This window comes from Asterias amurensis, chromosome 3, assembly GCF_032118995.1.
Source record: "Asterias amurensis chromosome 3, ASM3211899v1".
Taxonomy (NCBI): domain Eukaryota; kingdom Metazoa; phylum Echinodermata; class Asteroidea; order Forcipulatida; family Asteriidae; genus Asterias; species Asterias amurensis.
The window spans coordinates 5,700,087-5,720,730 of NC_092650.1; the positions used below are offsets into that span (position 1 = coordinate 5,700,087).

Sequence of the window (20,644 nt, forward strand, 5' to 3'; positions counted from 1 at the left end):
AGTTGGGACGCGTCCGGACGGTGTCCCCCCCCCCCCTCCCCCGGGTATTGTAGAACTCAATGGGACATGTCTCAACTACAGTTGTGACAAGGTTGGGACGCGTCCGGACGGTGTCCCCCCCCCCCCCCCTCCCCGGGTATTGTAGAACTCAATGGGACATGTCTGAACTACAGTTGGGACGCGTCCGGACGGTGTCCCCCCCCCCTCCCCCGGGTATTGTAGAACTCAATGGGACATGTCTCAACTACAGTTGTGACAAGGTTGGGACGCGTCCGGACGGTGTCCCCCCCCCCCCCCTCCCCGGGTATTGTAGAACTCAATGGGACATGTCTGAACTACAGTTGGGACAAAGTTGGGACGCGTCCGGACGGTGTCCCCCCCCCCTCCCCCGGGTATTGTAGAACTCAATGGGACATGTCTCAACTACAGTTGTGACAAGGTTGGGACGCGTCCGGACGGTGTCCCCCCCCCCCTCCCCCGGGATTTTTTGTGCCCCCCCCCCCCGCCACCCCCATATCACAAACTGTGTACAACCTTCTTCTGATAGCGCCCTCTTTTGAATCATCCTCCTCCAGCCCATATTTGTTTCCCATAAATAGGGAACTAATCTCCGGCGGACAGAATTCCCTGGGACAACGGAACACTCTGATCGTTTTCTTCGATCAGCATGCTCACCTGATAATACAATAACGTATACACCTACTGGTCTAAAAAGGCCCCGGGAGGTCCCTTCATCAGTTCCCGACTTCGATGTCGCTTCTGTGTTATTGGCAAATGTTTGATCAAGCACTTTGCAAATCTAATGAACATGTTGAACAAAGTGTTATGCATAATTGCGTTAAAAAAAATCAACAAGACAGAAAAATGGCGCACTCACGCGTTCCGTTTAAAACATCATCACCCATGTCAACCGTCGACAAGGGAATCGTGATTTCTGACGTCACTGACTCCGATGTCGCTCCTGTGTATTGGTAAATGTTTGTTCAATCACGCTCTGTAAATCTAATATACATGTTGAACTAGTTTTATGCACAATATTTGCATTGCAAAAATCAACGAGACAGAAAATAATTGTAACGGCGCTCCGTTTATAACGTCATCATCCACATCAACCGTTGACAAGAAGGGACTCGTGATTTCTGACGTCACTGGCTCCCCCGTACATCGGTAAGTGTAGCCTCACTACCAGTCGTAGTTGTCCCTCTCCGTGTGTGGCATTGGGTTGTGTAGTCTCCGATACAAGCCGCATATTGCATGACGTGCATGATGTAGTTCTGCTCGTGCACTGAGTGGAAGAGATGCGACATTGGGCCCTTTGCGAAGATGGCAACGTCGTCCCCGGCGTGCGTTTCGCTCAGCATGGGGACGAGGGACTGTCGGGTGTATTGTGGATCTTCTGTAGAAGTGGAACATGGAAACATGGCTCTTGAAAAATAAAGCAAGCTCAAATAATTGAAGCTGTGGGCCAAATTTCATAGGGTTGCAATAAGCAAAGAACAGTGCTTTTAAAACATTTTTCTGATGAGCAAAAGATGAGCAGGATACCAGTCACAATTGTGCATGTGAAATTTTTGTTTGACTGGTAAGAATATTGTGCTAAGCATAATTTGTTTGTGCTCATCTACTTGTGTGTGCTTAAGCAGCTCTATGAAATTTGGCCCTGGTGTTGCCAGCAGTAGAGTGTGGGTTCGAATCCTGGTCACGACACTTTGTGCCCTTGAGCAAGGCGCTTAAAATATTACCATAATTGCTTCGTATAACTAAAGGTGGGAAGGTGGTGCATTCTGCTCTACCAACAGCCAAGCTCCTGTAGTATAGAGGATGATACATCACAAACTTGCCTAAAACGGGGTATACTCGTCCTGTAATAAAGGGGGGGGGGGGGGGCACTGCCCCTGGTGGTAGTTGGATTTTGTCAACAGCCCAAATCAGTTAAAGGCAGTGGACAATATTGGTAATTACTCAAAATAATTATTAGCGTAAAACCTTTCTTGATGACGAGTAATGGGGAGAGGTTGATGGTATAAAACATTGTGAGAAATGGCTCCCTCTGAAGTGCCATAGTTTTCAAGAAAGAAGTAAGTTTCCACGAATTTGATTTCGAGACCTCAAGTTTAGAACTTGAGGTCTCGAAATCAACTATCTAAACGCACACAACTTCGTGTGACAAGGGTATTTTTTCTTTCATTATTATCTCGCAAGTTCGATGACCGATTGAGCTCAAATTTTCACAGGTTTGTTATTTTATGCATATGTTGAGATACACCAACTGTGAAGACAAGTCTTTGACAATATTTCCAATAGTGTCCACTGCCTTTAAGTGTAGCCATCACATTGAGGAACACGTCTGGCCTTGTGATCTTAGGCAATATCTCATTTCAAAAAACAAAAAAATCATGCACATAGTGAAATGTTTTTAACAAAACATACTATAAATCCTTCAAGTTCTGACGCCTAAATTCGAAAATAAATGTAAAACGTATAACCGTTATTTGCAAACACGTCAAATAATTTGCGCGTCAAGGCAACTCGTGTTATAACAATCCGACTCGGCGGCTATGGCTCACGGCTACGACTGCTGCTGGACGCCTAATTCGGACACGGCTTATGATTAAACCTACCAGTGTCATCAGATGTGATGTCAGGTCGTTTGCCCGTTTCAGAGAATGACGAAGCCAAGAGGGCAGCAGTCGGGCCATTTGCGTAGCCAAGGGTTGTGTATGGGAGCTGGTCTAGTCCCAAGTCTTTGTCATTTATACCTGAAAACAATAAAATAAAAAAGTGAATTTATAGGTTAAGTATTGCCTACAAGATTTGAAACTTTGCATGGTGGGAGTATAAACTATGCGGTAACACCGTCTGAACTATATATTTCTGAGTAGTAACGGTTCGGAGAAGAACCGGTAGTTATAAAGACTCAACGATCAGTATGCTCTTTCTCCTCCTGAAGACAATCAGAGCACACTGATCAGACGTCTATCTAATGGTTATGGTTAATATAATGAGTAGGGTAGATGGCCTTAGCTTTCGATCCAAACCGGACCTTCTTCAGAGGCAAGAAGATATTATTGGTAAATATATATAGATACTTTAATAAAGGGCCTATAGCACGACAAGTTCTCAAAAGAACAAGAACATAAAACTTGCTGAGCACAGAAAAGTAATGCTAAACAGAAACAATTTACCAGGACTAGTGCCGCAATCTGTTTTTGCATAAATTATAGCAAAGAAATTTGTCAAGTGGCGTTTTCTGCTCAACAGCTTTATGAAACTGGGCTCTGGTGGGGGCATCAGGTTTCGCTCACCTAGGATCGGATTTCCTCTACTTGGGTAGCCGGCCATGTACATCGTGTGACTGTGATCAGATGTGACAATAATCAGTGTGTCCTGGTCGTCTGTCATCTCAATGGCCTTAGCGACAGCTTGTTCCAGGGCTAGGGATTCTGACAGGGCGAGACCTGCGCGGGTTGTGTGATGGGCCATGTCAATTCTGCCACCTGCATAGCAACAAAATAAGTCACTTTTAAAACAAATCCGGGAATTTGTGCAGTGGTTTGCATGCCAGCATTGGTGTTCTTAGTTACGGGTGGGCATAAAAAAAACGCTGTATTTTCAGCAATATATTTCAAAAAAACGGCAGTCCAACTTTGGAAACTTTTTGTTTGTATTTAATTGTTTTCAATCTAGTGTAAAAGGCCTAAATGAATCCCATGATCGGGGATAATAATGTAAGTTTATATGAATTGAACACAGGTTAATGTTATTGTATAATAAAAAATAAAGGGTTTGGGTACCTTTGGTAAGAAAAGAAAACAGGAAAAAAAACCGACCACAGATCTAACCTAAACAATGGTAGAAAGCTTTCCTTCAGAAATTACTTGCCAAAGAGTAAAACAATAGAAACTGCACACAAATTATTTCAGCATGTGCAATGTATTTACGGTGCGTCTGTCCTAAAAAACATTGCTCTGTGATTTTCACCTTTTTTTTTTCCTCAAAAACTTGACGACTGATGCAGCTGTAGGTAAGTTTGTTTTACATACATCTTCAATCACAGTGTAGGGATTCATGTCTTGGACTAAACTTTGATCTACAAAAGGTACTAAAACCTCTTTAATGGGAAAGTACACGTTTGGTAATTGTCAAAGACCAGTCTTCTCACTCGGTGTATCCCAACATAAGCATAAAATAACAAACCTGTGAAAAGTTTAGCTAAATTGGTCATCGCAGTTGCGAGAAAATGATGAGAGAAAAAAAAAACACCCTTGTGTGACGAGTTTGTGTGCTTTCAGATAAGAATAACATACTTCTGGCTCAAAGTCTTTTAATATTTTAGTGAGAAATTACCTCTTTCTCAAAATCTATGCTACTTCAGAGGGAGCCGTTTCTCACAATGTTATACACTATCAACAGCTCTCCAATGCTCGTTACCAAGTCATATTTGTTTTAAGTAATTACCAAACGTGTATCTTCCTTTTCATTAAGCCCACTTATTTACCCTCTACAAGAAGGAAGAATCTGTCTTTCTTCCTCCGCAGTAAACTGATTGCCTTCTCAGTCATCTCAATAATGCTCGGTTCACCTTCAGGACCGTCATCCCTCAGCGCCTCGTAGTCCATGTGCTCATAATTAAAGAGCCCTGTAATCATAAAGTGGGATGACATTTCAAGTTTATAACCTTTGAAAAAAAATCTACCTTAGGATCATCAACATTGTCATCACACAACTGCAATGTCTTGCCAATGTTGAGCAACTTGGAGTCAATTGTCATTTTGGTCTCTGCAAGGGCCTCCGTGGTGCAGGTGTTATATGCAGCAAGCCACACTGGACTTTTGACGTCACACTTCGAGGCCCGTGATCTTGCGGATATAAACGGCGACCAGAATAGCCACAGTCTGGGGTCCCTTGTCCGCACTCACAGTCTGCAACAGCTTCGGATCGAGTACCCCCACTTCTGCATGTTCCGTTTGCATTTTTCCACGTCTGGGCGCAGTTTGTTAACTTAAGACTGCGCCATGTAAATAACTTAAAATTTACACACATAAATAAGTTCGTCGTGTGCCACCAGTAGGGCGGATGGCTCGGGCTACGCTATTCTTTAAGGCACAAAGTTGTCTACCTTTGTCAGTAGCAGAATATTACCGGCTGCTTATCGTGTTGTGGGAGGTCCACCAACACCTCGGAAGTGCGCCTATGGTAGACTGATCTTTATCCGCAATTCAATTGAAGCGAAGTATTCGTTGCGAATTTGTGACGTCGAAGTTCGAATCGCATTCACAGGAAGTATGAACCGGGCTTTGAATACTCACCGAGTATGTAGTCCGTACTGTTGGGATCGATGTTGTCGAACTGTTCCTTGTTCCAGACAAAGTCAGCCCTTCCAAGCTTAGCCCTGGCTAGCCGCCACTCGTCTATAAGATTACGACCGTCTTGTCTGATGCCTCTAAGAAGTGGATTTCCTCCGTAGTCTGTTTTGGACGTCGGCATGAAGCTTGATCGTCCTCCTCCCATAGCGACCTTTTCTCAAGAAGAAAGAGATAGATGTGAGGAGGTAGATTTTGTTCTTAAGAGGACTGTCTTGCTCTACTGCGGAGTGGATTTTCGTAATACGGGGAGACTTCCTGTCCTGCTTTTTAACCATTACCTGGGCACAAAATATAGCAAAGGAAGTCCACAGAGTCTACAACACAGAGCTGTGTTTGTGTGGATGAGCTTTCGGGTGTCCTTGTGGGGTATTTTACACAATGGAATAATGAACCCCGTTAATATTTTAACAACATTAGCAGGACCCAATGGCACAAACCGGATCCGATTGGCTGAGTTTGTGAGGGCACACCAATTTTCAAGTACTGTAAAGAGGACTGAAAGGGTAAAATAACATTAATAAAACAATTAATGGAAGTGTAGGCTACCACGTAATGGCCATGTCCAGGGCCCACTTTTATAAAGCTGTTCAGCAGAAAATACTGCTTGACAAAGTTCTTTGCTAAGCAAAATCTGAAACGGGCACCAGCCACAGCAATGCAAACTTAAGGTAATTTTGGGTGGTATCCTGATTTTGCTAAGCATACTTTTCTGTGTTTAGCGAGTTTTTGTGGTTAGGAGGGGATATCAACAACGAACAAACATCTTACATCAATTTCGAAGTTTTCAAGAAACTGCAGTGCGATGTCTTTGCATCCAAAGGGCTTCTCTGCATCGGGTATATCTAGATCTGATTGCCAATCTCTGCTTGGTGAGTTCGCATAGGCTGCAGCGGGTGTGGCGTGGGTAAGTCTTGTATTAGTGACTACACCAACGGCGAATCCTATAGCGAAAATCATGAGAGACCTATATTAAAGGCACTGGATGGACACAAAGAATAATTGTTAACATTATCAACTTACTTGGTAACAAGCAATGGGGAGCTGTTGATAGTATAAAACATTGCGAGAAACGGCTCCCTCTGAAGTAACATACAGGGTGTTTTTTTGAGAAAAGGGTAATTTCACACTCAAATATTCATTAGAGAGGACCCCGATAAAAATAAACCTGATATATTTGCCTTTGGGGGGTTACTCTTGTAATTTTCTGCAGTATTTCTATTTTTTGTTCTATTTTTGTCTATCTTATTTCACTGTATTTTCTCATGTTGTTGTGTATGTATTTTTGGCATGTTCTTGCTGTACCTTTATCTAAATAAATTGAACAAATCAATCAATATTATAATAGACTTCAGACCTGAAGCCTTTGTTAAGCATCCAAAAAAATCACACCAAGCTACATCTGGGGGCCACACATAATTATAGTACATAAAAATATTTGAATGATAAATACTTGTGACATTTGACTACTTTTTACAGATTGAAAAAAGTATTTGGACATTACCCGCTTCTTTAGCCATCTTCACAATTGAGGGCACTTCGTGGCCCTGGGCAGAGGTGCAATCGCCCCGTATGGCTCGATCATCGAGACCAACAAGGCCTCGTTTCGTCTTGACACCAGCGAGGAAGGCTGTAGCAGTGCCTGCTGAGTCGGGAACCTGGTAATCTGTGTTGTATGTCTATTATAAGTGCATACGATAAAATGAGAGTCAGATGTACATTATGCATCTTATGTCGATATATAGGCATCCACTGCAAACAAAAAACAAAAATCACATACCGAGAGAGAATCAAAATTAACATCAAAGGGTGTCAAAAAACACCAATTGGCAGTGTTATTTTAACACCGGCATGGTGTAAATTATGGTAAGACAACACATAACGTAGAAGTGTCGTGGCCGAGCGGTTAAAGGCACCGAATTCAAACTCTGGTGTTTCTGATAAGTAGAGTGTGGGTTCGAATCCCCAGCCGTGGCACTTGTGCATGCTTCGTCCATCGGTTGGGACGTTAAGCCGTTGGTCCAATGTGTTGTGTAACGCATGTAAAAAATAACAGTACACTTATCGAAAATAGAAGGGGTTCGCCCCGCTAATCCTGGCTGTGGCTGCTGTATGCACCGTAGCACCTTGTAAACCCTTATGAAGTGCTAAATGATATGGTCTCAGCATTCATCACTGCAATAACCTATTATTTCTGAAAGTTTGTATATACTCAGCGCCTTGAGTACCTTGTTTGGTAGATACGTACGCTTATATTATAAGACTTTATTATTATTATTATTATTATAATACCTGGGTTTTGCAGTTTTTTTATGTAGTTTATTGCATTTGGCGTTCTAACGATTCATTACCCTCATATTGGATATTCAAATGCAATTCCATCATCCAAAAGGATTTGAAAACAAAGTCCATTCGCACCCTTAACTACCGTATGTAGACAGCATTTTAACAAAAGAGTAGGTCTATGATATAATAATAACACTTTTCATTCTACCTTTGAAAGAGCCACATGTGGGAATTCCTCATAGACTAGCGTTGACTCTTCCCCAGTCTTCCCCTCTCTCTGCCCCTTGTATATCCTGGTACTCGTCACCGTTGGTATGCTCATCCCGTCCCCTAAGAACAGAATGACATTCTGTGCGATGTTCTTATTGTGTTGTGATGCGGCATTCAGTGCTTTCTGTAACGTCTCCCTCGCCTGTTGGTTCCAATAGTCTGGCTCTGCATTTCAAATGACAATCACGGTACGTTTCGTCAGAGTGACGTCAGGACGTCAGGACGTCCATTAGGTAAATTTGCACAGACACTTGGTGATTGTTATTTAGCAACTGACACATGTGACTTTTATGTATAACTATAATATGATTGCTATTTTGCAGAAGAAAAAAAATTGCATTTGTGGAAGTGTCGTGTGGCCGAGCGGTTAAGAGCACGACTCTCTGATCAGCAAAGTGTGGGTTCGAGTCCCGGTCGTGACACTATTGTCCTTTAGCAATCGTCCTTCGGATGGGACGTAAAGCTGTGGGTCCCGTGTGTTGTTATAAAAACTGTTGGTCATCAACGCTCGTAGAATACTTCAGTACACACCCCACCCTATCTCAAAGAGAAGGGGTTCGCCCCGGTGTGTCTGGCAGTGCGACTATCTTCAATTATGAGAGGTAGAAAGGAAGGAAAGCAAGCTAACTCTTTCCCCCTTCTTTATGTGGAGAGCCAACCGCCAACCATACACAATAGTATATGCTTTCGAGATAACTTGGTCGTCGACGGGCGTAATAAAATGAATTCAGACCGTCAAAACAACAGTTGAATACTGTTGTTAAAACAAGTCACTAATTTATTTCGCAAAATGAATCTCAATATAATGTATAGGGACCTATGCTTTAAACATGTCTCGTCGCCCCTATTATCATCCCTTCCCCTTGGCTGAGGCGATCCGACTACAAACATCGGTGCACCTTTGTGTACACAGTCAGTGTCACACCCAAATGATCGGTTGCACCCCACCAGTCACACTACACTTTTACGATTACATATCGAGGTATGATACAAGATTTGAAACACAACAGTGAAATAAATGAAGCACAATTATTTATTGCACTATCAAACAATGGAGACGCTGGTAACAGGTTGCTATCATGATCATAACAAATGAAATCAACTTAGAACTGAGTATACGGTGCTTTTAAACACATCGGTGTAATGCTAAAAACTTAATAATACTCGTTATCCCTGATGCAAAACTATTAAAGGAAAACAATATGTTACACCATGTACCTTGTCCGGCACTCAGCATAGCTACCATCAACAACACGGAAACTATAATGCACACTGTAGTCGCCATTTTGAATGACCGAGCCTTTTGTTTTACGAGTAAACAAAATCGAAAAAAATTATCTTTACATTTTCTTTCATTATCTTAATCCGGATAAACGGGGAGGTCGGGAGCGAACTATTTTGAAGATTAGATGCCCCTTGCACACTGATGACGTCACATCCATGCGGCCTGTGTATGTCAGAAATGTTCCCTGTCCATTACGATACAAACAGGGGTACCGGCCTGACAAACTCGGTGGTTTTATTGGATGAGACCGAAGTGACGTATTTCCAACATCTATGTTATGAATGGTTAAAAGTCTTCATGGAAGGCTAGCTCTCGTGCATAGTTTGCGATGTGTATGTTGGCGGAAACTGGCCAACTCATTTGGCTCATTTCTTAATGCAGTTATTGCCGTGCAAGCCCAAGGGGGTCGTTTTGGCAGTCGTAGCCAAGAAATGTTTTTATTTCATCTATGCAGTGGTCAATTCAAAACAGATTGGTTACGATCGCCACTAACGCACCCAGCGGTTCAACCACTTGATGAAGTCCGGTCTCTGGCGTTACGCACGAGCCCCAAAGAGTTACGTCAGACTGCGGTATTCTATCATCCTGGCCCCAGTTTTCTCTAACAGAAAATACTTTTGCCAAGCCAAGCAAAAGGTGGTTGGGGCATCTGTTGCAATAATGTAAATTTCATTGAATTTTTGTTGATAACCAGATTTTCCAAGTTGCGCTGTATTATATACAGTGCTCGTGTAAATCGCACGCATATCGCCATTAAGCGCACAAGTGCCCACACCAGTGACATAACGAAAATCTAATTTTTGAAAACGGAAAAACTAAGATCGTACTTTCAGTGATGACGTCATGTGAATCTGTCTCTTAAATATTATTATAGGATGGATACAATAATGATAGAATACATAAAAAGTTCGTGCTAGAAGTATTTTCTGCAACAAAAGGATATGAAACCAATTTCAAGCTACTATAGCACGCAAGCAATAACTCCACAATCTCATATTATGACACCAAAATGGCGGAAAGATAGACAAAACTGGTCAAAGCTTTTTGTGGCATGAAATATCTTGTGTTCAGCTTGTTTTCGGGTCATAAACATAAATGAAAATGTTCCCAGTACAGTAAAAAAAAAAAGTAAATAGTGAACTGAGCTAATGAACTAGAAAGAACTGATGTTCAAAGGGGCCGAACGGTGGTAGCTGTCTAAAAATAGAATAAAGACAGATGAAGATACAGCTATTGTCCGGATGTTGAAGTTGTTGTATTTTCCCACCCTTCCTCCCTCCCATCACTGTCCCACCCTTGGGGGCATCTACAACAAAGATAGAATGGAGCACAATGGTTTAAGTCCAAATTATTTACGATGTACGACATAAGTATCGAACAATCGAAATTACCCCTAGTTTGTGAGGGATGGGATCGATCACCCACATCACAATGGCTGATAATCAACTACCTTATATCGAAATACAATACCGCGTGTGGCGCTTCACCCAAATTAGTGGATGAGCTATTGTTGGTCAATATTCAGCAGTGGAGAGAAGTTTGTTTCTAAACATGGCAGATCAAGGCTACTTGCGGATGCTTCTGGGAAAGACCAAGATATGGAGGTGAACTTGGAGATACCACGGTGAGTTGACTTCCACGAGACATGTTTGGTCACTGTAAAAATAACAGTATTCTCACTTGGTGTATTCCAACATATGCATAGCAAAATGTGGAAATTTGGGCTCAATCGGTCATCAAATTTGCAAGAGAATCATAATGAAAGCAAAACACGCTTGTTGCATTACTTTGGTTGTTTTCATCAGATGCATATAAAAAGGCTGCGGGCCTGAAGTCTTATTATTTGAATGAGAAATTACCTCTTTCTAAAAAACTATACGTCACTTCAGAGGGAACCGTTTTTCATGACGTTTAAAATTATCAACAGCTCTTCGTCGCTCGTTACCCAGCGAGTAAGTATTTGAGCTAACAGTCATTTGGCGTAATAACCAATAGTAAACTGCTCGTGCTTAAAATAAGTTTCCGTGTGTTCTTTTCCAGATCCAGTAGCCTACACCCGAGTTCGGGCCCATCATTTTTAACACCTACGCTCAAAGTTAACACCCGTTCCAAAATACCAATATGACTCATCGTTGAAAGTTCATTTCTTGGACAAATTTTGTTCTTCTTAAAATCCACGAATGCAACAGCAGTTGATAACAACTGGTAATGGTTATATCAAGGCGCAGACGTGGCGTCATTCTGATGATACTGACGTTCACTGTGACCGTCCAACTGTATTTTGGGGTCTCCAGCCTCAATAAAACATCACCAAGATCACACTCTCTGGATATTCTTAATAAGGTCAGACGTCCTTCGTACTATACTACAAAATCACAGGGTTTACATGACAACAATACGCAATACAACGATGAGATTCTGCTTTCTGCACATAAAACCAAACCAGATGACGATCAAATTTTCAAAATGGCGGACAGAAAAGCTCTTCTCGCCACCAAATCTCCTCAGGAGTACATAATCGCACTGAAGGAGAAATACAAGCATGTGCAATATAGATTATCTTGCAGATACAACAGGACCCAAAATGGACTCTCTAGAATTTGTTTCGATAGGTTTAAAAACGGGTCAATGGGCATGCTGACTGCGCAAGCTGTGTTGATGGGGAGGGAGAACTTCACATCAGACGCGTACGGGCAAGATGGGACTGGAGTCAAAAGGGAACATGGTGTTGATAGACAGAGTGTGTTTAACGAAGAAGACCCTAAGTTACCCGAAGCACCACCCGAACTGAGCAAACCGATACACAACAGAATACACCGTGTGGAGTCAATTGCCAAGAAACCAGTCTCGAAACCATTCTCGAAAGCACGGCATTCTCCGAAACCTGGCATCATGAACAACACACACTGGGTAGCCTTCAGAGATGTCCACAACTACAGATACTTGGTCAACCCTAGCTTCAACATTTGCACGACCGGCGGGCGACGCGATAAACGGGTTGATCTGTTGGTGCTCGTCACATCTCACCCGGACCACTCCGAGAGGCGTGATGTCATCCGGGAGACGTGGGGGGCTCGCGGGAGCGTCAAACCCACCCTGCCGATGCCGGTCGTGCGCGTTTTGTTCCTACTCGGTGTGACATCTCTGTTGAGCGATGGTGGACAACAACTCAGCGAGAGCTTGCAGAAGGAGGTTAACGACCACAACGACATCATAGTAGAGGAGTTTCTGGACACCTATCTGAACCTGACCCTCAAGACCGTAATGGGACTCAAGTGGGCCAGTCGGCACTGTCAAACCGCCCGTTTCGTCATGAAGACCGACGATGACATGATCATAAATATGCCCAGGCTACTTGCGTTCCTGCACAAAGAGCCCCAGCACGCTTACATCGCCGGCCGCTTGGCAAAGGCCTTCCCGGTCTTGCGAGATCCCTCCGAGAAATTCTACGTCCCGGACGACATCTACGCCCCGTCGACCTACCCGGATTATTGCATAGGTCTCGGATACATCATGTCCTCTGACGTGGTGAATAGACTTTATCTCCAATCTCTCCTGACCAAACTCTTCCCATGGGAAGACGTCTTCGTTGGCATCTTACTCAAGCAAATAGGAATTATCCCGCGTGATATTCGCAACTTTTATTATTTTAAAGGAGACGGGATATTTGAGGGTGATGTTATTGTGAACCAATCTAAGGTGTTTTTCCACCTTCGCTCGTACTACGTGTTGGATGGACTAACACCGAAACAAAGTCGAATACTGTGGAAGCAGTGGCAGCAATCATAAAACAAGAAACATTTTATGAGGTTCTTTATTTTTTATCCAACAAAAAAAACATGTAGAATACTGTTAGTAGCGTATTGCTGCCACATAAATAATAAAATCTCTTATCGTGTACGTACACGGCTAGTTTGGATTTATTATGTACGTACATGATAAGTTATTATGTACATACACAATACGATAGAGATTGTTTATTATTCATGTGGCGGCAATACGCGTCCGTAAGAATGGACACGTTCTTAAAGCCAAAGGGTACACATTTCGGGGAGGCTGGTCAATTTCTGGGTCAGGTTGTCCCGGAAACTTGTTTTAAATAAAATGTTGAGGATTTTTCTAGGGTGTAATTTTGAAAAAAAAATTAGAAATATTAAAGTCTGAAATTCGCGAGAATTTTGTCCCAATGTTTTTAATGAAATCAATTGACAAATCGAAATGAACACATACTATTAAGTTTCAACAAATTCTGAGCATGTGTCTTTTTGTATAATAAATTTATTAATTCTCTCACAAATAATCTACACTTCACAAAACTGAATGAAACTATAATTGAAACCATACAAATAGCATTTTAAGAATAACCAGATAAATGGACAATCTTGAATGTCATTTCATTACCATTAACGGGGAACTACTCAAAATAAGTTATGACATTTTAGCTTAGCAAAAACTAAGTAAAAATTTGTGATTCTCAACTATGAAGTGGGATTTAACACAACAGCAAACAAGCTACGGAGCTCTGACAGTGCCATTCATCTTTTGAGATTCTGAGATAATTTATTACAGGCAGGGCCCAATTTCAAAGAGCTGCGGAAGCACAAAAATTTGCTTAGCATGAAATTTCTGCCTCGATAAAAACAGGATTACCAACTTAATGTCCACATGATTTTCAGGATGAGCAAACAACAGCTGAACACCAACAAGCAATATGCATCAACTGGAAATTTGGTTGATAATCCCGTTTTAACCAAGGAAGAAATTTCATGATAAGCAATTTATTTGTGCTTAGCAGCTCTATGAAATTGGGCCCTGGTGCCATCATATGGTAAGATGATGACATCATGAGGTGATTAAATCTCGGGATGACGACTTCTTGAAAGAAGGTCGTCTTTCAGATACAGCTTATCTCCGGATGACAACATCCTGATGATGGGATGATGTCTTCCTAAGATAATTAATCTCGGGTTCTCGAGAAAAACAAATAAGGATGTTAGTATCACAAGATGAATTATCTCGGGAAGTCGGCATCCTCGCTCAGGAGGTCATCATTCTGAATTAATTTTTCTCTGAAAGTTAGTCGACATGTAACTAAACTTTCATGATGTCGACCTCTAAAGATGATAAATATTGGGAAGACATCTTACTCCGAGATTAGTTATTTCAGAATGTTGACAACTTCTGTTAATATCACCACCCTGCAGTTAATTACACCATGATCTCAGCATGTTGGATAATACGTCCAGAGGTACATACAACATAGCTTAACTACACTTGTATTTATGTTCTCTTAAAGGGACACGTTGCCTTGGATCGGTCGAGTTGGTTCATAAGAAGCGTTTGAAACCGTTTGTTATAAAATCAATATGGTTAGGAAGGTGTTTTAAAAGTAGAATATAATGATCCACACAAACATGCCCTGAAACTGCTTGGTTTTCCTTTTTCTTTGCACACTAACACGGTGGGCAATTTTATGGAGTCAAAAACGTGTCCCTTTAAAGTTTTGCTGTTGCTATAGCTTGGCGTTTACATCCCCTTGTGTGAGTTTGCCAAGTTCCCTTGCCAGGAAGATCATCTGTGTAAGTGGCGGACAATGAAGATCATCTTCTCTAGGAGAATGGTTACATATGTACTTCGGCACTAACCAAAACAACTTCCAAACCAATGTTTAAATGTTAAAACTCTTGCATAGATTCAATATTTACATTAACTATATGACACAAAGGTAAACTAAGGGAAAAAAGACATGTTTTAAAAGAGACAATATTTCAACAAGATTTAAAGCGATCATCAATGCAGTAAAAGAGTTTAAAACAAAGGCGTTTGAATAAATAAGTCTACATGTAGCACACTCTTAAAGAAACAAATCATCGTGAAATAAAATGATTTGTATCATGATTTTCATAAATTTTAAGTGTTTTAGAACCTTGGAATATGTTTAAAAAACTGTTTTTGTTGTTGTAATTATAGAGCTTCTTGTTAGAAACATGCAACTGCTGTATGTTGCCCGAGCATGGCCCAGGGGTGGGTTTCACTAAGAATTAGGACTAGTCTTATCTCAAGTTAGGAACAGTTACTCAACTAACCATGCAATTTGTATATCTCCTAGGACTAGTCCTAAGTTAGGACTAGTCCTAACTCTTTGTGAAATCGACCCCTGATGCTCCAGAATGGGCTTTTCATGGGTTATTCATAATCTGTGTGGCCTTACCAGGCTTTGATTCGCTCACAATAACCTTTTTTGAGATATGGTGGACACAATGCTTCAACACTGCATGTATAAGGTTTGGGTAAATTTGTGCGTATACACCTAAACCAAACTGTAACTGCAAAAGAGAGCACCACTGACCCAGTGAGAGTTTTTGAAAAGATAACTTGTTTTCCCTAACCATAGTGCCCTCTAAAACGCCCCATATCTTCCTTATCAAACAATTTATACAAGAAACAAATTTCCCCTGATTTCTCAAATAAAAAAAAAACTAGACAGAAACCAAAAGTACAGAATAAAAGGCTCTTACTAGCTGATAATATCAACTAACAAATATGTCTTTATCTGTAGTTTCATAAATGCACTGCACTCAAAAAACTTTTCCTAGTGTAACCCTAAATAAAATTCTACAAATAACTTATTTTCTGCAAAATAGAAAAAATAACACTAAACTGTATCATGGAAATATCTCAGAGAAATAAACAAAATATTAAACCAATTTTACAATAAATTAATTCAATGAAGCTTTATCGGCTTTTCAGAGCAGCAATTTTAAAGTGTTAAATTATACTTTATATTTTTGAAAGAAAAATTACAGGATAAATTTCAATAACACATGTTTTTAAAGTTAAAGGAACACGTTGCCTTGGATCGGAGGAGTTGGTCTATAAAAAGTGTTTGTAACAGTTTTTTTATAAAATGCATTTGGTTGGAAAGATGTTTTAAAAGTAGAATACAATGATCCACACAAGTTTGCCTCGAAATTGCGTGGTTTTCCTTTTACTGTGCGAACTAACACGGTCAGCCATTTATGGGAGTCAAAAATTTGACTCCCATAAATGACCGACCGTGTTAGTCGAAGAGGTAAAAGGAAAACCGTGCAATTTCGAGGCATGTTTGTGTGGATCATTGTATTCTACTTTTACAACATCTTTCTACCCATATGCATTTTATAACAAACGGTTACAAACGCTTTTCAAAGACCAACTCGACCGATCCAAGGCAACGTGTTCCTTTAAAAACAATGTCTCCATTCCTCAATTATATGAGATTGGTATGAAATGAATTACGGGTGTTCCCACACGTTGTTACTAGTAACTTACATGTGCAATGGACAGGACTGAAATGCAGTGACTGTGGACATGGGGTGCAGAGTAAAAAAGTAGCTACAAATTTTGACAATTCTTGAATTCATTATTTTTCTGCCATCATTTCCTTCATACATTCTGCTTGCCAGTACACTGAGTATGTTGCTTTGTGCCTGTTTGAGGAAGAGAAGAAACAATCGTCAATAAACGATGGCTGAAAATTGAAATTGCCCCTATTCATACTACCAATCAATAATGAAAACACTAGAGAATCTGACTTATAGCTGTAAAATTCACTAAATGTACGCAAGAAAAGCGTACGCAAATGTACGCAAGAAAAGTTTCAACTAATGTTGGAAAAGATGGAAAGCAGCGGAAAGTTGAAGACATCATAAGAAGGGTAAGAATAGGAATCCGTACCAGTACTGAGCACAAATACTACAACGCTTCTTCTAAAGGCACTGAACACGGTCACGTTTGGTAATTGTCAAAGACCAGTATTCCCACTTAATGTATCCCAAATTACCTAAAAAATAAATCTGTGAAAATTTGGACTTGATTGGTCATCAAAGTTGCAAGAGAATATAATGAAAGAAAAGACACCCTTGTGGCAGCAACTTGTGTGTTTTCAGATGCATAATAAAAGGCTTCAGGCCTGAAGTCTTTTAATATTTCTGTGAGAAATAACCTCTTTCTCAAAAACTATGTTACTTTCAAAGGAAGCCCTTTCTCACAATGTTTATACTATCGACAGCTCCCCATGGCATTGTTCGATACCAAGTAAGTTTTTATGCTAACAATTATTTTGAGTGATTACCAATAGTGTCTAGTACCTTTAAAGCCATTGGACACTTTCTGAACAGAGCAAAAATTAAATGTTCAAAGATTTACAAATAACTTACAGGGTTTACAGAAGGTAATGGTGAAAGACTTCCCTTGAAATATATTCCATGATATGCTTTACTTTTTGAGAAATCATTAAAACAGTTATAAATTCTCGATATCGAGAATAGCGGATTTATCTGAAACACATGTCATGACACGGCATCACATGCGGAAACAAGGGTGGGTTTTCCCGTTATTTTCTCCCGTCTCCAATGACCGATTGAGCCTAAATTTCACATGTTTGTTATTTTTATGTATAATTGTGATACAAGAAGTGTGGGCCTTTGGACAATACTATTTACCGATGTTGTGCGATTGCTTTAACATTAGAGCACTCCTATAACATCAAATTGTTTTGAAGAATACAAACCTTACTGAGTTGAAAGAGGGGGGGGGGATGAATTTATTTTTCTAGCTGACTACTATCCTGGGCTTCATCTACTCCTGCTTGCATCATCAGTTCAGCGATGTTCTTCTCCAGATCGTCAATACGCGTACCCATATCATCAAGTAATGCTCGGGTTAAGGAAATAATCCACCCAAAGCATGGAGTGCGTTTTGGCGACCCCAACCAGTCGCGTGTTCAGCTAAGCACGGTGACGATGCTGTTCAGACCAACCGGTAACCGACTTGTTGAGTCGGTTGGGCTTTGGTTGGGGTTGCCAAAACGCACTCCTGTAAAGCACAAAAACCTGCTTAGCCATGGAAATCTTGATTAGCAAAAGTGGGTTGCCAGCCAACATTACATTGCTACAACTGGTGCCCCATTCATTTGGTTGCTAAGCAAAGAAATTTGTGCCTGAACGGTACAAGCACTGGAGTCTTGTGGATTTCCCATTCCCCCTCAATTTCAAACCCTGGGAGGTCAAGCATTGTCAAGGAAGCAATTGCCTCCATTGCCCTAGTATTGACCTTGGTGCTTATAAAAAGAGTCCAATCAAAAAGACCTTGTTTATAGGTTTCCCAAGCCAGCCTTGTAAACTCCAGTGATTAAGTTTACTTCAAATGTTATGGGGTATCCTTGGTTTCATTACCGAAACTAAACAATAATAATTGATTGATAAAGAAATGCTGTTCCATAATTGGTTTGAAAGGATATTTCTGCCGATAATTCTATCTGACATGTTCTGGAAGTTGTCCTGCATCGTCTGTAGTAATTGTTGCACCTGTTGAAAAAAATATTCAATAACTTATTTAAACTGATACCTTGTTTTGAGTTATGAGTAATGTATCATGCCTGGCTCATAGCCCCATCTTTGTTTAATCCGCGTAAAGCATGGACCTCTCTTTATTCTCCCATCTTAGTTTGGACTTAGCAACACCATAGGTTTTGAAATTACACTTGAAATTGAAGTTTAGCATTTTCCAAAATTCAGATCTATAGAACCACAGCTGTTATGATTTGAATCTTTCAATTGTCTGCGAAAGTTTGTTGTGTAAAAAGTTCTTCGTTATGGACTTGATTTGGCTTGGCTGCAAGTCCAAATGGAAGATCAGTACATGTGTGGGCTCGTTTTACTAAAGATTTTAGTCATGACAAACTTGACCTAGGGAGGGTTCTCCCCTATCTTATTAAGGTTGATACACGCAGGATGTGGGATGAATGCTGATATTGTGAATAAGAAAGATATCGCAAAACAACAAACAATAATTATAAATCAACCAATCTTGTTTTGATATTTGTTTACTTTACTTTCATTTTATTTTAGTACTAGGCCTACTGTGAATTTTTGTGTTGGGGGGGGGGGGGGTTTGTTTGTTGCAACCAGTGTCCACTGACTGTTTCACTTGTTATGAAATAAATTACAACAAATAATTATTATATTTTGATCTCCCTTTTTCTGATCAACAAGCATGAAATACTAGTAGGTGGCAGGCTCTGGCATGTCTAGTCTGGAAATCTTTCCAAACCAAGTGAGCTAAGTTAAAGCAGTTGTCGTTTTGTTTTTCATTTCCTCAGCAGTCATTGTCATTGAGCCATTCAATCATGTCAAAAGTCCGTCAACTTTTCAACCACTCAGCTCAGTCATTGTCATGCCATTATTGCCACTGCCAGTCAGCATGGTCAGTGGACAGTGCGTCACTTCATCTTCACTTTCAGTCAGTTCCTCAGAAGTCACAAACAAAGACAGTAGATTGAGGATACCAAAAAGTCAAAATAAGCTAGCCAGCTGGACCAATTGGAAATCATTCTGGCTTGTCCTCTGGTATTTTAACCGGCGTTTCCCCATTATTTATTAAAGTTAAACGCATACTAGCCATAAACAAACAAAATTCACGAAATTGGTGCAGCGCATTTCAGCATGCACAAAATGAAAATTTGAAAACTTTGATAAAACGAAATTGCTAAAACTTACAAACTGTGTTAAATCTTGGACATTCTTGGGATCTTGCTGTCCGGTTCCCACTTCACCCTTCATGTCTGTCATTATTTTGAGTCGCCGCTTTCTTCAACAAAACAAGACTTTTGGAATGCCAAATTTCCTGCACAACGACCCTAACGCCAAGTTAAAATCAAATGATAACATTTTACGCATGCGCGAACACACATCGCCGTGCGCGTGGAGGGCGCTACTCAACTGTAGCTTTTGTAAGCTCTTTTCGAAACCATGGTTTGGGCTTGGGGCTTGGCTCCGTTATTAGTGCACTTTTCTAACTAACGGAGCCAATGCTAAAACCCTTAGTTTCGAGAAGGGCTTACACAGTTGGCGTGTGTTTAGCGTACACGGCGACCCTTCCTTGTCTCCTCAGCAGTTTGTGACCGAGAGCTCAGTGCTGGATAAGCAAAAACTCCTGGTCGTAGCCAGAAAAAAATCGTAACATGTTCAGGGTTGCCAAATAATGATAAATCATTAAAATAAACAATTGTTTGATAAGACTAGTTACGTAGGATTTGAAACTTTGTATGGTGGAAATACGATATAGAAAGGTTTGCGGTAATGAGTTGGGGTGGTTTGAAAAGAACTGTTGGTTTCAACTCGACGTTTCGATCAGTATGCTCTGATCGTCTTCTGGAGAAAGCAGGATTTGTTACATTTTCACAGCTTGGTTTTTGGCGTGCATTACTGACAATTGTAAAAAAGAAACTTCCTAACCGACCGAAACAAATCAATAAATAAACGATTAAATAAAAATGTATATTATTTTTTTTTACTGCAATAGGCCCTATACAAAATAAAAGCAATTGTCCTTGAATTTTTAATAATGATTTTGTGTTTTTCGCCATGAGTACACACTATAGTTTGCTGAAATAAGCGCA

At 40.6% G+C, this 20,644-nt stretch overlaps 3 protein-coding genes across 4 annotated transcripts; 1 reads left to right on the top strand and 2 right to left on the bottom strand.

Annotated features, from left to right (window-relative positions):
• Positions 1-935: 935 nt before the first annotated feature.
• On the bottom strand, positions 936-9,202 carry LOC139935019 (alkaline phosphatase-like). Its single transcript, XM_071929466.1, has 9 exons — positions 9,138-9,202; positions 7,858-8,084; positions 6,868-7,042; positions 6,135-6,307; positions 5,310-5,517; positions 4,499-4,639; positions 3,306-3,497; positions 2,622-2,759; positions 936-1,396 (listed from the first exon to the last, which is right to left on the bottom strand). Exons 1-9 carry the CDS (start codon positions 9,163-9,165, stop codon positions 1,146-1,148), a joined length of 1,533 nt encoding a protein of 510 aa, XP_071785567.1. The 5' UTR covers positions 9,166-9,202; the 3' UTR covers positions 936-1,145.
• A 1,527-nt stretch (positions 9,203-10,729) lies between these two features.
• LOC139935048 (uncharacterized) lies at positions 10,730-15,900 on the top strand. The gene is made up of 2 exons (XM_071929498.1): positions 10,730-10,828; positions 11,245-15,900. The coding sequence occupies exon 2, from the start codon at positions 11,413-11,415 to the stop codon at positions 12,991-12,993; it is 1,581 nt and encodes a 526-aa protein (XP_071785599.1). The 5' UTR covers positions 10,730-10,828; positions 11,245-11,412; the 3' UTR covers positions 12,994-15,900.
• Positions 13,552-19,905, bottom strand: LOC139935049 (uncharacterized). 2 transcript variants are annotated; one of them, XM_071929500.1, is made up of 4 exons: positions 19,743-19,905; positions 18,485-18,551; positions 17,761-17,895; positions 13,552-16,673 (listed from the first exon to the last, which is right to left on the bottom strand). In XM_071929500.1, the coding sequence occupies exons 1-3, from the start codon at positions 19,812-19,814 to the stop codon at positions 17,789-17,791; spliced, it is 246 nt and encodes an 81-aa protein (XP_071785601.1). In that variant the 5' UTR covers positions 19,815-19,905; the 3' UTR covers positions 13,552-16,673; positions 17,761-17,788. The 2 variants fall into 2 exon arrangements, with proteins under 2 accessions (XP_071785601.1, XP_071785600.1); XM_071929499.1 differs by having other exon boundaries at positions 17,756-17,895; positions 19,743-19,903.
• Between the last annotated feature and the right edge of the window lie 739 nt (positions 19,906-20,644).

Coding starts and splice junctions, on each gene's coding strand:
- LOC139935019 (XM_071929466.1), bottom strand. CDS start 9,165: ATGGTAGCTATGCTGAGTGCCGGACAAG. Junction 5,518..6,134: donor TTGAAAACTTCGAAATTGAT/GTAAGATGTTTG, acceptor TCTTGAGAAAAG/GTCGCTATGGGAGGAGGACG. Junction 2,760..3,305: donor TAGAGGAAATCCGATCCTAG/GTGAGCGAAACC, acceptor TATTGTTTTCAG/GTATAAATGACAAAGACTTG.
- LOC139935048 (XM_071929498.1), top strand. CDS start 11,413: ATGGTTATATCAAGGCGCAGACGTGGCGTCATTCTGATGATACTGACG.
- LOC139935049 (XM_071929500.1), bottom strand. CDS start 19,814: ATGACAGACATGAAGGGTGAAGTGGGAACCGGACAGCAAGATCCCAAG. Junction 18,552..19,742: donor TCCAAGATTTAACACAGTTT/GTAAGTTTTAGC, acceptor TTTTTTCAACAG/GTGCAACAATTACTACAGAC. Junction 17,896..18,484: donor AGATAGAATTATCGGCAGAA/ATATCCTTTCAA, acceptor CCCGAGCATTAC/TTGATGATATGGGTACGCGT.